Below are 13191 nucleotides of genomic sequence, written 5' to 3'. Positions count from 1 at the left end.
AATCTTATCATTCAGTATCTTTAATTAACAATGTTCACCACATAAATCTTCAAAAACATTGCAGGTAGATTGTATTTCACACATGGAGGAGAGACATTATGATTGTTATTAGTTAAGTGTATTTGTGCTTTTTCTGTTAACACAAGTTAACTGTGTTTACTGTGGTCTGTTGGGTTCCAGCTAAATGTTTATGTTATTTTCAAGGTGCCTGGTGTAGCTGTAACAGAATATTTCATTATGTATCAGAGAGTTTAACGGTCTCAACTAGATCAGATCCAACTGTTCAGAAACTTTGGGGAAAAGGCCAACGAAGGAGCTGGTCACCAACTGGTTGTCTTGCTTGTCAACTTCCGGCTGTAAATGGATGCTACTGAGATAAACTGCTTCGCACAGGTCTATGGTTGCCTTAGGAGAGGTCTACTTAGTAGACCTCTATCATGTTAGGTAAAATTTCAGCCATGCTATATGTGGCTCAAGGTATGGCAATGTCTGTCATGACATTTTTTACAGAGAGTCATGGTGTCCATGGCTAATCTACTTTAACCTTCCATATACTACCCAACATAACATAACACAACCACAACATTTGTCGAGGACAGTGTTCTGCTCACATAAGGTTGACCAGCGACTCAGACATACAACTGCCTCAAATGTATCAAAGTCTATCCTGATTTTGTATTTTGTAGTGTTTGAACTCTAACTTAAACTGAGGAGCACATGCTTTTTGGATTATCTTGAGTATTTACCTTAACACTGGAACCGATACAGATTTTTATCAGAAAACACAGATCATTAGTAACTACATTTTTCCAAATCGTTGATATTTTTCATATGCTCTTATTGATCTCCCTAAAGGGTTACATTTAAGTTGTACTTTTGAATTGCAAGGAAGTAAACCTTGAAATCTACATTTATTGTCAGAACTTTGGTATTATCTCATTGCATGTTAGGGTGACTTCAGCCCATGTAGATTTTTAATGTAAGGCTAATCTGATAGAACATGTCTTTAATACGTCTGTCAATTAAAATTCATTACATCAATAAGATAAATACTGTGGTATGGTGTTTTTGTAATAGATGAATGAGGATTGCAACATTTCATGTAATGATGCTCAAGCAGCAGCACGTGCAGCTGTCGTGACAGAAGAGTCAGGTTACCAGGTGATGAGACATTCAGAACACACTAACCCATGATTGACGTGAAAATATCTATACAAAACTCTTGTAGTTTAAATATAAAACCAGGATTTACTCTAACAGAATTATAACATGATGTTGGATACACCTTATAATAAAATACAACAAGAAATGATTCAGCTCAGATAAAACATTGTATTTGATGCACCGATAAGGATGTAGTAGAAGATAAATGCACCTAAATTCAGTTTACCACTTCCTTATTTTTGAAACAGACCTTGACCAGATTTGTATGCAAACATGATCAAATGTGGTTTAAGATATAAACATATCATTGGTTTTTATAGGGTTAGCACAAAATTCTGGGCTCTGTACAAAGGCATTCTCTGTGGGCCCCTCCCCACATCCACAGCTATTCATTCTGGAATATTTTTGGGCCCTCCTCACATGAGGGTCCTGTGTACTCAGTCCTCTTCTCTTCCCACAAAGAAAACGCCACTACAATATTAAATAAAGTTAACACACAATGCAGTGAGTAACGTGGGCTATTTAAATTAGCTGGATACAATATGTTTCCATAACCAGTTAGCAAACGTGCTAGCACGTACCGGTTATAGCAGTTGAGTGTGCGCCCCATGTACCAAGTCTCAGTCCTAACAGCAAAGGCTTGAGTTTAGCCCGTGGCCCTTTGTTTCATGTTATCTCTCCTCTCTCTTCCCCCTCTCCTGTCTTCAGTTGTCCAACTTTCCTAATCTTATAAAAATTAGATAAAAAAATAATCTTGTAACAACGCTAACCATGGCACTTTGTAAAAAATAGCTCTGAACTTGTTTTTGGGTGTAGTACAGTATACGTTTTACTCTTAAACTTACCCTCTCACCGTGTGTTTTCACTTCATCAAAGTTAGTTAGCAACATTTTAGTTGCCTAAAAATTTCTCGTTCAGCTCTGTGCCGACCAAGCTAGCACTAGCATCAGCTGGTAACTTAAGGGAAAGTTTGCTGATGCCGTACATGCAACTGTACATATACTGGCCAACTAGATGTTCTGTAATAGATGTTAAGCCATACTGTAACCATCTGCGTCTTTCCTCTTGAATGATAATACCCTATATTAAAGGTGATATTTAACAGTTTTATTAACAGCTGCGTATACATTATTTTTAAAGAATTGGCATTGGGAACGTTTTTGTCATCAGGTTGAATAAATTCAAATACACTGAGATTAAACAGAAAGGAGTACATTCAATTAAACCTACTTATGGTTTTGCCAATTTGCCACATACCTTGTTAAATGAAATAGCAGTGAATGGTTTTGTGGTGCAGTACATTTGATGCAACCTACATATAACAACCTAGCTCTGGGGAGTCATTCCCCGGAGTCCTTATGTTCTTTTTCCCCAGCATGTTCCTTTGGATCAGAGAGGCTCCAAAATCAGGGTAGCAGCTGTCGCCTTGGTCCCGCTCCATGTTCTGTGATGCCATGTTCAACTGCTACACTGCAGTGCCCAGCTACGTCCTGCTACGTCCTGCTGTGCCTTGTAATGCCGCACAGCGTCCTGCTATGCCATGAACTACTACAAAATTCTAACCCCAACCGGCCCATCAGACACCGCCTACCAAGAGCCTGGGTCTGACCGAGGTTTCTGCCTAAAAGGAAGTTTTTCCTCGCCACTGTCGCTTGCTCTGGAGGAAACTACTGGAACTGTTGGGTCCTTGTAAATTCTGGAGTGTGGTCTATATGTATGGTGTCTTGAGATAACTCTTGTTATGAATTGATACTATAAATAAAATTGAATTGAATTGAATTGAATTGAATATGACAGGTCAGAAAACCAAACTTTATATATGTCTTCTAATCATTGGTAGTTAATGTTAAGGAACACCTTATATTATTACATTTTTGTAGTTATTATGCATGGAAGAAGTATACAACAGCATTGAATATGAATTAAATATTTACATTCAATTTACATTCTGATTATTGCACATAATACTATTATAGTTCCAGATATGTACCAGAGGAGAACTCTACTGACTTAATAGCAATAATTTTATAAATGACTTTTTTGCATACTAAAAATATTAGGATATTATTACACAGAGGTGTAATCCCAACCAATCTAAGGTCATGATGATTTCAATTATCTTATGAAAAATTGCTGCAATAAGGTCGTAGGCTTTCAACACCACAGATAGTAATTAGCATCACAAAATAAAAGTAAAGGATATTTTAACACATGGCATGGAAATAGATACATTATTTTGACATAATGCATGGATTAAAAAGCCAATACATATGCTCACGATATGTACTGGAGGCTGGAGTGGAAAGAGAGAAGGCATTAGGAAGAGCACAAATGGTAAAGTTAAACACTGACATGGCTGCAAGTGTTATTTTCTATAAACATACAAATCTATCAGCCATCACATAAATGACAGCCTTGGCCATGTGATGGGCTTAACAAAAAGAATACTGTAAAGGCCAACTTCAACAATGGGGGAAATATCTGCATTGACACTTCACCATTGTTGTAGTAAGGCACAGAAAACCAGAATACTGTAAGGATGAAATTAACTTATTCACACAAAAAGCCCAGGAGTCTCACATCTTTGTATTGGAGATGTACAGTACAAAGCTGCCACTCAAACAATGATGAAATGTAGCCATAACACTGTTCACCAACCTGCAGAACTTGTCTGTCTTCTTCTAGTCCACATCCTTGACCTTCCTTCCGCTTTCTTTGTGTTGGAATTTTAAATTTGGTGGATTAATGAGGACTGTGGTTAACTGCTCCTCAGATCTCTGCATGGCAAATTGAAAAAGATAGCTAGACTATCTGTCTAATCTGAGTATTCTCTCGCAAAACTATTTTGCAGCGGCTCTGTGCTGACTTTAGCGCCACCCATGGCGATTCTGATTGGTTTTAAAGAAATGCCAATAAACCAGAGTACGTTTTCCTCCCATCCCGGAATGCTGTGTGTAGTAGCCAGACCTTCCTTTAACGTGCTTTGGAGGAGGGTCTGGCAAAGAAAGACTAGTCTTCTCCTGACTGAGAGCAGCTTTTTACCTGCACCACTTGGAGGGAGTGGGCTCTCCACCGCTCTCTAAGCCCCACTGATGATCCAGACTCCGGCTAAGAATGGAAAATATACTGCAATAGTGATTGATGTATCCTGACGTAGGCTAAGGACAAAAAGGAAAAGTTGGATAACCCTGACTATGAAGCTACCATATATTAATTTAACTGCACTATTATTACATGTTAAACTATAAGCAGATCAGATCATTGAGTGTTATTGCCCTCTGCTGGATTAACATGAGCTACAATTTCCTTTACTTTCTCAGAGCAATCATGTCCAAAGGGTTAATGCCAGGGAAATGCCAGGAAACTTACCTGGAGCTGGTGGACGATCCTCAGGACCAACCATCGACGAAGCTGATTAACCACAATGTATGAGTGAGCCACAGACACTGTCATTAGTCTTAAAATGCCAGCATACTTAACAAGCATGAACATTCCCAGAGACTTAACCCATTTTAGACTTATGATGATAAATAATATTTGCTGTGCAAACATGAAGATCATAAAGCAAAAACTGTTTGCTGTGCATTCTATGTTATGTTTGAGCCCAGAATAGTCAATTAAAGTGGACATATTATGCTTTTCCGTATTTTCTGTCATATCTACAATGTTAAAACGTGACCAGAACTTCAAATAATGAGGTAACCGCATTTTAGAGAAATCCCTGTGAGCTTAAACGTTCAGATTTAAGAATTGATCTGAACTCTCCAGTTTCAACATTTTTCTTTACTCTTAGCTAAGTGTTAGGCAACTCTGAGCCAGAATTCTGCTCCAGGTAGGCAAGACTGGAGTGTTTTTTAACGGTGTTAACATTGTTGCACGTAGCCACATGTAAAAAATGTCATCTTGGCTGCCAGTGTCATTAAATTCTCCCCAATTCCATGTCATATTACTCCTAAAACATTTCTGGAGTATATGGTTTAAAAGCCTTTCTATGTGAAGTATGACTGTAGAAAGTGCTGTTATATTCCATTTGTGTCCAGTGCTAACTATAGTAGCTACATGCTAACAGCAGTAAAAGTTGTCATCTTCACTGCCAATTTCTTTTTAATTTGCGTTACTGTCGAATCGGCCAACTGGGTAGAGTTTGGTTTAGAAGCCTTTTACTGTAATTTCTGACAGTAGAAAGTGCTGTTTTGTTCCGTTATCTAACAATTTACAACCAACTGCTACAGTAGCTGCATGCTAACACTACATAGGTAGCTGTAGCTAATCTTGGCGGCCGTCATTTCTGAGTGAAACACAGATTCCGGGGAAACACTCTGGCCAATCAAAGCAGACTTTATCAAAATGAAAAACAAATGCTTGAAAGGAATGGTAGATATTTTAGCAAATATGTTTATTTGCTGTCTTGCCCAAAGTAAGATGAGAAAATTGATGCGACTCTCATGTCTGTACATTAAATGTACAAAGTTTTAAAACAATACAAACACCAGCATCACCTCTGAAGCTCACTTATCTACACATTGTATCATGTTTGTTTTATCTGTACAAAAAAATGAACTGTAAAAATGACAAATGGCACAGGGTTTTAATTTCCGGGACTATTTCTTGGTCAAAAGAAATGACTTCTTGGAGATCTAAGACAATCAAAATCTGACTGCAGCAATACATCTCTCAGGTTCATTGGGAGATTATGTGATTCTATACATTTAATACGATACTTAACGCATCATAATAAAACTATGAACTGAATATTTTGGTGCATTGTTGCAACATTTGTTAATGACTATGTTTGCTTTCCATATAATTTGAAATTAAGGCTAAGGTTAGCTACATCTGGATAAATTACTAGATAAAAAAAGTTTTCTTTGCTGTCAAACTCGGCTGAGAATAACTGAGCTAAAGGTCAGGGGGGCAGAGGTCTCTAGCTGTCCCTGCACTCCGACCTCTCTAAAAGCAGACAGAGCAAGTTAAATATCATCATGCTGAATCTTAATATAGTACAATAGTTTCGACAGTAACTTAAAAAGGTTAAAGCCTTCCCAAAGCGTTATCTGAATTTGTATCTGCTCGTCTCCAGATTTCAATTTGTTTCTGAGACGGAGCAGAGCAGAAGGCTGCCTGAATGTGTCCCAATCATAATCTTTCAGGTATCGAAGAGATGTTTCAGGTCAGGTTAACTTCATTTGTTGGAGAGCAATCCTACATTCAGAAGACACATGGATTCAGGGTTTGGTTCTGTGGCCAATACAAACAACTGCAATGAAAAATCCTTTGCTAAAGCTAGATGAATGAGAGAAACATGCAGCATCCCTACATTTCCTATTATAACTAAATTGCTGATTTCAGTTGGGTCAGTGCACAGTTTGACCGCTAAATAGACTGCATTTATATTGCACTTTACCAACCACTTAAAAATCGCTTTACAATACAGGCCAGCATAGACCCATTCACACACTGGGAGCAGAGAATACTATGCAAAGTGCTACCTGCTCATCAGGATGGGAGGGGGGAAATCTTCCCATGTACATTTACACATTTTAGGGTTCAGTATCCTACCAAAGGACACTTCCACATGCAGGGGCCAGGGATCGCACCACCAACTGAGCCACAGTCGCCTCTTTCAATATTAAGAACATAGTCTATATTGACAGCGTTTCTTTTTCCAGGATTGTTCAGTTGCCACTTACCACTTTGGGTTGTAATTTTAAACTCTGGTGGATTTCTGAGCACTGTGGTTAACTGGTCCTCAGATCTCTGCAGGGTAAATCCAGACAGCTAGCTAAACTATCTGTCCAATCTGAGTTTTCTCTTGCACAACTAAAACAACCATTGAACATACACATGTTCCACCAAAACAAGTTATTTTGCTGTTTTGCAGAGGCACCATTGCTACATCAGGCCCATAGCGCTGCCCAATACGATGTACAATTGATTGTTTAAAAAAATGCCAATAAACCAGAGCACGTTTTTCTCCCATCCCAGAAGGCTGTGTGGACTAGCCAGACCCAAGGTATGACAATGCGAGACTATTATGAACATGATGCAAATCAGTGGTTCCTACTGTGGTTCCCAACCTTTTTGGTCTTAGGACCCCCCACCCACAGTCCTGTCAGATGTACTCCCCTTCATCAATTCCCAATGTATTTTACTATTATATAAGAGTGGAGCTTAATTTTTCATACTTGTGACCATCTATATTTTGGTTGCTAAATGCTTTTACCATTACTTCAAGCTAATTATTTGAATTGTTTCATGATAGGCCTACAAGCTAACCATTTTAGTCGCTTAGGCAATACTTAACTATTTCAACTGTTTAGCCATTACTTTTAGCTATTTATTTCTCCCATTTATTAATTACTTTTACCTAAACTCATTCAAACTCCTGAGCTCCCTTGCTGTGTTCCAAGCACTCTTGCATAACATGTAGTGTTCAGGTGTTGCAGCTGATATTATCTTTTAATCAAATCATTGTTTTTTTCCCCCAAATAAGTTGAGCTTCTCCACAATCTTTCCTTTTCACCCTGAAAAACAACTTCCACTGGTTGGTTTAACTAAAGTTAACTAGATATGGTTCCCTGTAGGGCTGGGCAATGGAGAAAATCAAATATCACAATATTCTTGATCAAATGTCAATATTGCAATGAGATTGTATGGTTGACTATTGGAGCTTTGACAAAATGTTATTTACACAATGAGATTTTTGATAAATATTCTCCAGAAATGATTTAATGACTTAGTGGGTAAAGGTAAATAACAGAACAGCTAGAACAGTCTGGTAAGTTCAGAAAATGATATCACTTTAATGTACTGCAGCCTGTCAAACCAGGTATAGACACATCTTACAATATTACAATTTATCCAAAATCTAACTGATACTTGCAGGGCTGCCAACTCTCACGCATTGGCCGTGAGACACACGCATTTGACTGGTTTCACACGCTCACACGCCACACCCCCGATTTCTCACGCTGAAGTGTCAACCCGGTCGGTCAAATTTCTGAAAGATGAGTTTATCTATACATCTACCTGTTGAGCCAGTTGCGATCAACTAGTTGTGCTTTCAGAGACTGTGAGGGGTTCAAGAGCGCTCCCCGGCTTCAGGTATGAGCTCTGAGTATTACAGACCCGTCCGTCGCATCGTGACCTCTCTCTCTGTAACAGGTGAGCAGAGCGGCTGGTAGTGTAGCAACTTCAGTTCATTTTAGAGGACTCGCTCTGCTGGGGGCAGTGAGGCGTAGCATCCGTGTGTAGACCTATGATAACGAGCAGCGTACAGCCACCTCTAAACTTTGTCATAGACCAGAGACCCAAATGGGCCTCTGTGTCTGTCAGACGTTCTGAATGAGATCCACCATATCAGCAGAGCAATGACATGCACAGCAGACTATATTACAACTCTCCAAATCTCGGACAACAGAGATGGAGGAGTTATATTTTGAATGTGCATAAAGTTGTAAACATGAGAAATCTGGTGAAACACATCTGAGCTATACTATACTATATATACAATTCTGCAACGTTGGGCCACTATTGTGCTTCTCTAACCTCTGTGCATCTCTAAATGTAACTTTAAATAATTCATTCAATGTTTCATAAAATTAACATTAGTCTTTATTTTCCCAAAAAAGTAAATACAAAGTGGGGCCCAGAGGATGAGGGCCAAACATTACTGAGCCTTGGCACAAAGGTTAAAGGATTATAATCTATGTAACTCAGTGGTTCTCGTTCTTTAGAATTTCAGTGGTATTAGTTTATCCCTCAACATTAATTTAACTTTGGGTCCCTGGTCCCTACACCAGGCAGGGACCCCTGGACCTGTTCACCACAGACCCAAATCTTCTCAGCTACAACAACACAAAGGCTCATAACCCTACAGTTTTGCACATATCATGTAACACTTGGTTTCTACATTTTTTGCAAAAATACTCTCCAGAAAGTGCCATTTAATGGTTTATTTCTAAAAAAAAATTTCCTGGGGGGCATACCCCCAGACCCCCCTAGGGAGAGCCCCATCCCCCACAAATATAACAAATCCCAATTTAAACCCTGAAGGATAAAGACCCAAATAAATTGCTTTGTACGCGGAAAAATATGGGTCAGCCCCCCAAAATCTCACTCCAAGGTTTTGGGAAAAGTTGGCAGCTCTGTACTTGTATGAAAAAGAACGTGCCCTCAACTACTCAATTAATATCCAACAATTAGATATTGTCAGAAGTATATTCCACAGGGCTAATATCAACTGTAGCAATGAAGAAAAAGATCACATAAGTGAAAACGACCATCATGGATCACAGCGGTAAAAAGCTTGAGCAAAACATTGTTTCCTCAAAGCACTGTCATGCGTAATTTTGCTAGGAGATATGGCACTGTGATGGAGTGATATTTCAAATGTTTAAACCTGAACTTTATGTGTAAAATGAAATGCAAGAGCGCTCACTGTTATCTCAATAGTACACTGTACTTGTTTAAAAGCCGCAGCCCTTTCCTGTGCTACTGTGCAGTATCACGAAGCCCCACCAAAGAGTCCCCGGATGAAAACATGCTACATGAAGACTGAATGTATTGTTCCTGGGCCAAAAGGCTACAGGACATTTATTGAAACAACATGACAAAACAATACAACGACTCTTTACGTTTTGTAGCAGCTTGCGAAACAAAAAAAAAACACCTCTCCTCCCTTCAGAACTGGTCCATATTAAGAACTAAAAATCCCTCCGCTGCCTTCATCATCCTTCAGATACGCCTCCGTGTCCCCGAGCCGACAACACACAGCGGCGACTGAGCAGAATAGTCCCAACAAAAGCGAAAATGTTTTATTTTTAATTGTAGAAACGCCAACATCAAACACAGTCCTCTATCTGAAAGGTTGTTGAGCCAAAAAAATGAACACGGATATGAAAAAAAGTGGCTGGCTCCGCGGTGGGCCTGCGAGTAGTCTATTACTTGCTCTTGGCAGGTTTCTCCGTTTTCTTGGGAAGGAGGACGGCCTGGATGTTGGGCAGCACTCCTCCCTGAGCGATGGTCACACCTCCCAGCAGCTTGTTGAGCTCCTCGTCGTTGCGCACGGCCAGCTGGAGGTGCCGGGGGATGATCCTGGTCTTCTTGTTATCTCTGGCCGCGTTGCCTGCCAGCTCCAGGATCTCAGCGGTCAGATATTCCAGCACTGCCGCCAGATAAACCGGAGCCCCTGCGCCGACGCGCTCTGCATAGTTGCCCTTGCGCAATAGCCTATGGACTCGGCCCACCGGGAACTGGAGTCCAGCCCGGGAGGAGCGGGACTTGGCCTTTGCTCGGGCTTTGCCTCCGGTTTTCCCTCTGCCAGACATGGTCGTTAAAATGTAACTACTTATCTGTGTGGCACAGCGTGAGAGGATTGACGAGCTTGTATCTTTACGTAATGTCTTTGTGAGTAAAGGCATATAAACCGCAAAGGCTTCTCTGATTGGCCGAGTGAAACTGAAACGTATGAGCCAATAGCGCAGCGTGCCCTCCGGTAATGACGGTCCTCTGTTAAGGGATCGTCCAATCGCAGAGGAGCAATGGCCCACACTCATTTGCACAGCCATGTTATAAATAAGGGACTGGAGTCGGGGCGGTAACTCGCGTTTCACTGGCGTTGATACGGAAGAGAAAATGCCTGATCCTGCAAAATCCGCTCCTGCGCCAAAGAAGGGCTCAAAGAAGGCCGTGACCAAAACTCAAAAGAAAGGAGGCAAAAAGCGTCGCAAGACCAGGAAGGAAAGCTATGCTATTTACGTGTACAAGGTGCTAAAGCAGGTGCACCCAGACACGGGGATCTCCTCCAAGGCCATGGGCATCATGAACTCTTTCGTCAACGACATCTTTGAGCGCATAGCCGGGGAGGCGTCGCGCCTGGCGCACTACAACAAGAGATCCACCATCACCTCCAGGGAGATCCAGACTGCCGTGAGGCTGCTGCTGCCCGGGGAGCTGGCCAAACATGCCGTGTCTGAGGGCACCAAGGCCGTGACCAAGTACACCAGCTCCAAATAAACTGTGCTGAGTCTCTACACAGAGGATAACCGTCACTAAATCCCCACTAAGACTATCTTAAACCCTCATCCTTGGGTCCTCATGTGTCGCGTGAAGGCTGCTTTGATTCTTTTGCACCATTGCCTGTTTTTAAAGCGAATGAATGAAAACTAACTACCCTGCCATTTTATTTGAACTGTTTAGGTTTTTCTAAAATGTAAGGTTTTTATCAAATGTTAATAAATGTTTGTGTGCTCCTGAGCTGTGGAAGTATCCTTTGCACCTTTTATACGGATTTGCATACATGCACCAAAGGAAGTAACCAATTTGTAATGTGATTAAATGACTGTCATTTGTCTTGTTTCATTGGTAATATAAGTGGAAAAAAAACCTGATTGAGTTTTTATTTAAATGCTCAGATAAATTCAGCATGGTCAAAATTGACAAAACACGAGTGTCTTAAGTGAATTTCTTTCTTTTTTAAGATGACAAATGTCAAACTGAATATAAATAAAGGAACTTAACAGTGCAGCTTTGTTTGTAAATGTTAAAACTAAGAAAACCTCAAAAACCTTGATCCCCCCCCCAAAAAAATCTTTATTTGTCTATCATTTGATTATTGAGATTTCCAGATTAAATTAGCAGAACATACAGTAACAACTTAATGAAAAAACAAAAGGTTTTTCATTCCACTCAAATTGTATTATGTCGTTCTTACATGGCCCCTACAGAAGCAGAATTTGATATAATTGCTAGTGTCATTTGCACTCAATAGTCGGTATGATTAAGGACAGGAGAGGATTTTTTGGCTACTGTTTAACAAAAGCAGAACAGTATCTTTGTGATATCATGCAGATGGTGTTACTGCCATGTACAATGGAAAGAACAGCTTTAATGAGGAATTAACTGGATCTTTAGCTTGTTGTGCCCTAAGGTAAGGTGATGGAAACAGAAACCTTTGAGAGAAGATGTTGGGTAGTGTAACTTATTCCAATACTACATCTCATGTACTAATGTCAGTCTGTTTTACAGAATTGTGCATGTTACTGTTTCCTAGTTATGGACCAGATGGAAATAATATAATCTTTCCAAAATGGATCAAATGTTGCAACACACATGGATGTTTTGGTAAGACAGTACTTCGCAGTTAAAAAAAATGCAAACATTCATTGAGACAGCTGCTCCAGATCTGAGTGAGCCAAACATGATTCATGAGAGAGATGAATCATTAAGCTGCCAGAATTAAGAAAAAGTAGATCTTAAACACGTGTACACGTGTGGACATGACACCTGTTTAATGCTAAACTGTGTGTAAGCTCATGTCTGCTCCATTGTTGAGATCTAAGTGTTCCTGGAGTGGGTCTAAAGGGGATTTGTGGTTTATGTGACAGTTATAGTTCTTGTTTGGCAGGGTGTGCCTTTCTCTCCAAGTCTCCTAAGACTATAGATTACTCTTAACAAAGAGTAGGAGCCCCCGGGAGAAGTGACCGACAACTTGTGACAAATAACAGAATAATTAATTACATGGCCTTTTGTAGGTGATGGCTGAAACAATTCAGCAGATATTAATATTTTGGTCATGTAACGTCTTCAGCATTGCCTTGTAGGTTCCTGCAGATATTTAAGGTTCTTTATAGTTAGGATATAGGATGTTGTGCTGACTGTATAGGCCTGGCAGGTTTACTTTAAAACATCTCTTGTCTAAACCCAACTAGGATTGTATATCCTCTAGATTTTACCATCTACAGAAGGTAAATTATGACACAGTTGAGCTTGTTGCAGAGATGCAAGTTAAATTACTGGCTACTCAACATAATACCCGACCAGATCCGAGAACCTCTATATAGGTCCACCTATTGTTCCATGTCTGTCAGATGATCCGCTTGATGGTTCCAAACAGTTTGTGATGCAGTCCTACCTTCCTCTTTCGTCATCAGTGGGATCCTCTGGACTCTCTTCAGCTGGAAATGAGGCCAGTATAAATGGCAGATAGTCATGAAGGCAAGAGCAGACACAAGAAAGACATACTGA

At 40.1% G+C, this 13191-nt stretch overlaps 2 protein-coding genes across 2 annotated transcripts; one reads left to right on the top strand and one right to left on the bottom strand.

Annotated features, from left to right (window-relative positions):
- Positions 1-9727: 9727 nt before the first annotated feature.
- LOC117955213 (histone H2A) lies at positions 9728-10570 on the bottom strand. Its single transcript, XM_034889549.1, has one exon. It carries the CDS (start codon positions 10491-10493, stop codon positions 10107-10109), a length of 387 nt encoding a protein of 128 aa, XP_034745440.1. The 5' UTR covers positions 10494-10570; the 3' UTR covers positions 9728-10106.
- A 142-nt stretch (positions 10571-10712) lies between these two features.
- On the top strand, positions 10713-11312 carry LOC117955215 (histone H2B 3). The gene has a single exon (XM_034889551.1). The coding sequence runs from the start codon at positions 10801-10803 to the stop codon at positions 11179-11181; it is 381 nt and encodes a 126-aa protein (XP_034745442.1). The 5' UTR covers positions 10713-10800; the 3' UTR covers positions 11182-11312.
- The last annotated feature ends 1879 nt before the right edge of the window (positions 11313-13191 follow it).

This window comes from Etheostoma cragini, chromosome 13, assembly GCF_013103735.1.
Source record: "Etheostoma cragini isolate CJK2018 chromosome 13, CSU_Ecrag_1.0, whole genome shotgun sequence".
Classification (NCBI taxonomy): Eukaryota; Metazoa; Chordata; class Actinopteri; order Perciformes; family Percidae; genus Etheostoma; species Etheostoma cragini.
The sequence above is the reverse complement of the archived record's forward strand: the minus strand, read 5'-3'. Positions and strand labels throughout refer to the sequence as shown.

Coding starts and splice junctions, on each gene's coding strand:
- LOC117955215 (XM_034889551.1), top strand. CDS start 10,801: ATGCCTGATCCTGCAAAATCCGCTCCTGCGCCAAAGAAGGGCTCAAAG.
- LOC117955213 (XM_034889549.1), bottom strand. CDS start 10,493: ATGTCTGGCAGAGGGAAAACCGGAGGCAAAGCCCGAGCAAAGGCCAAG.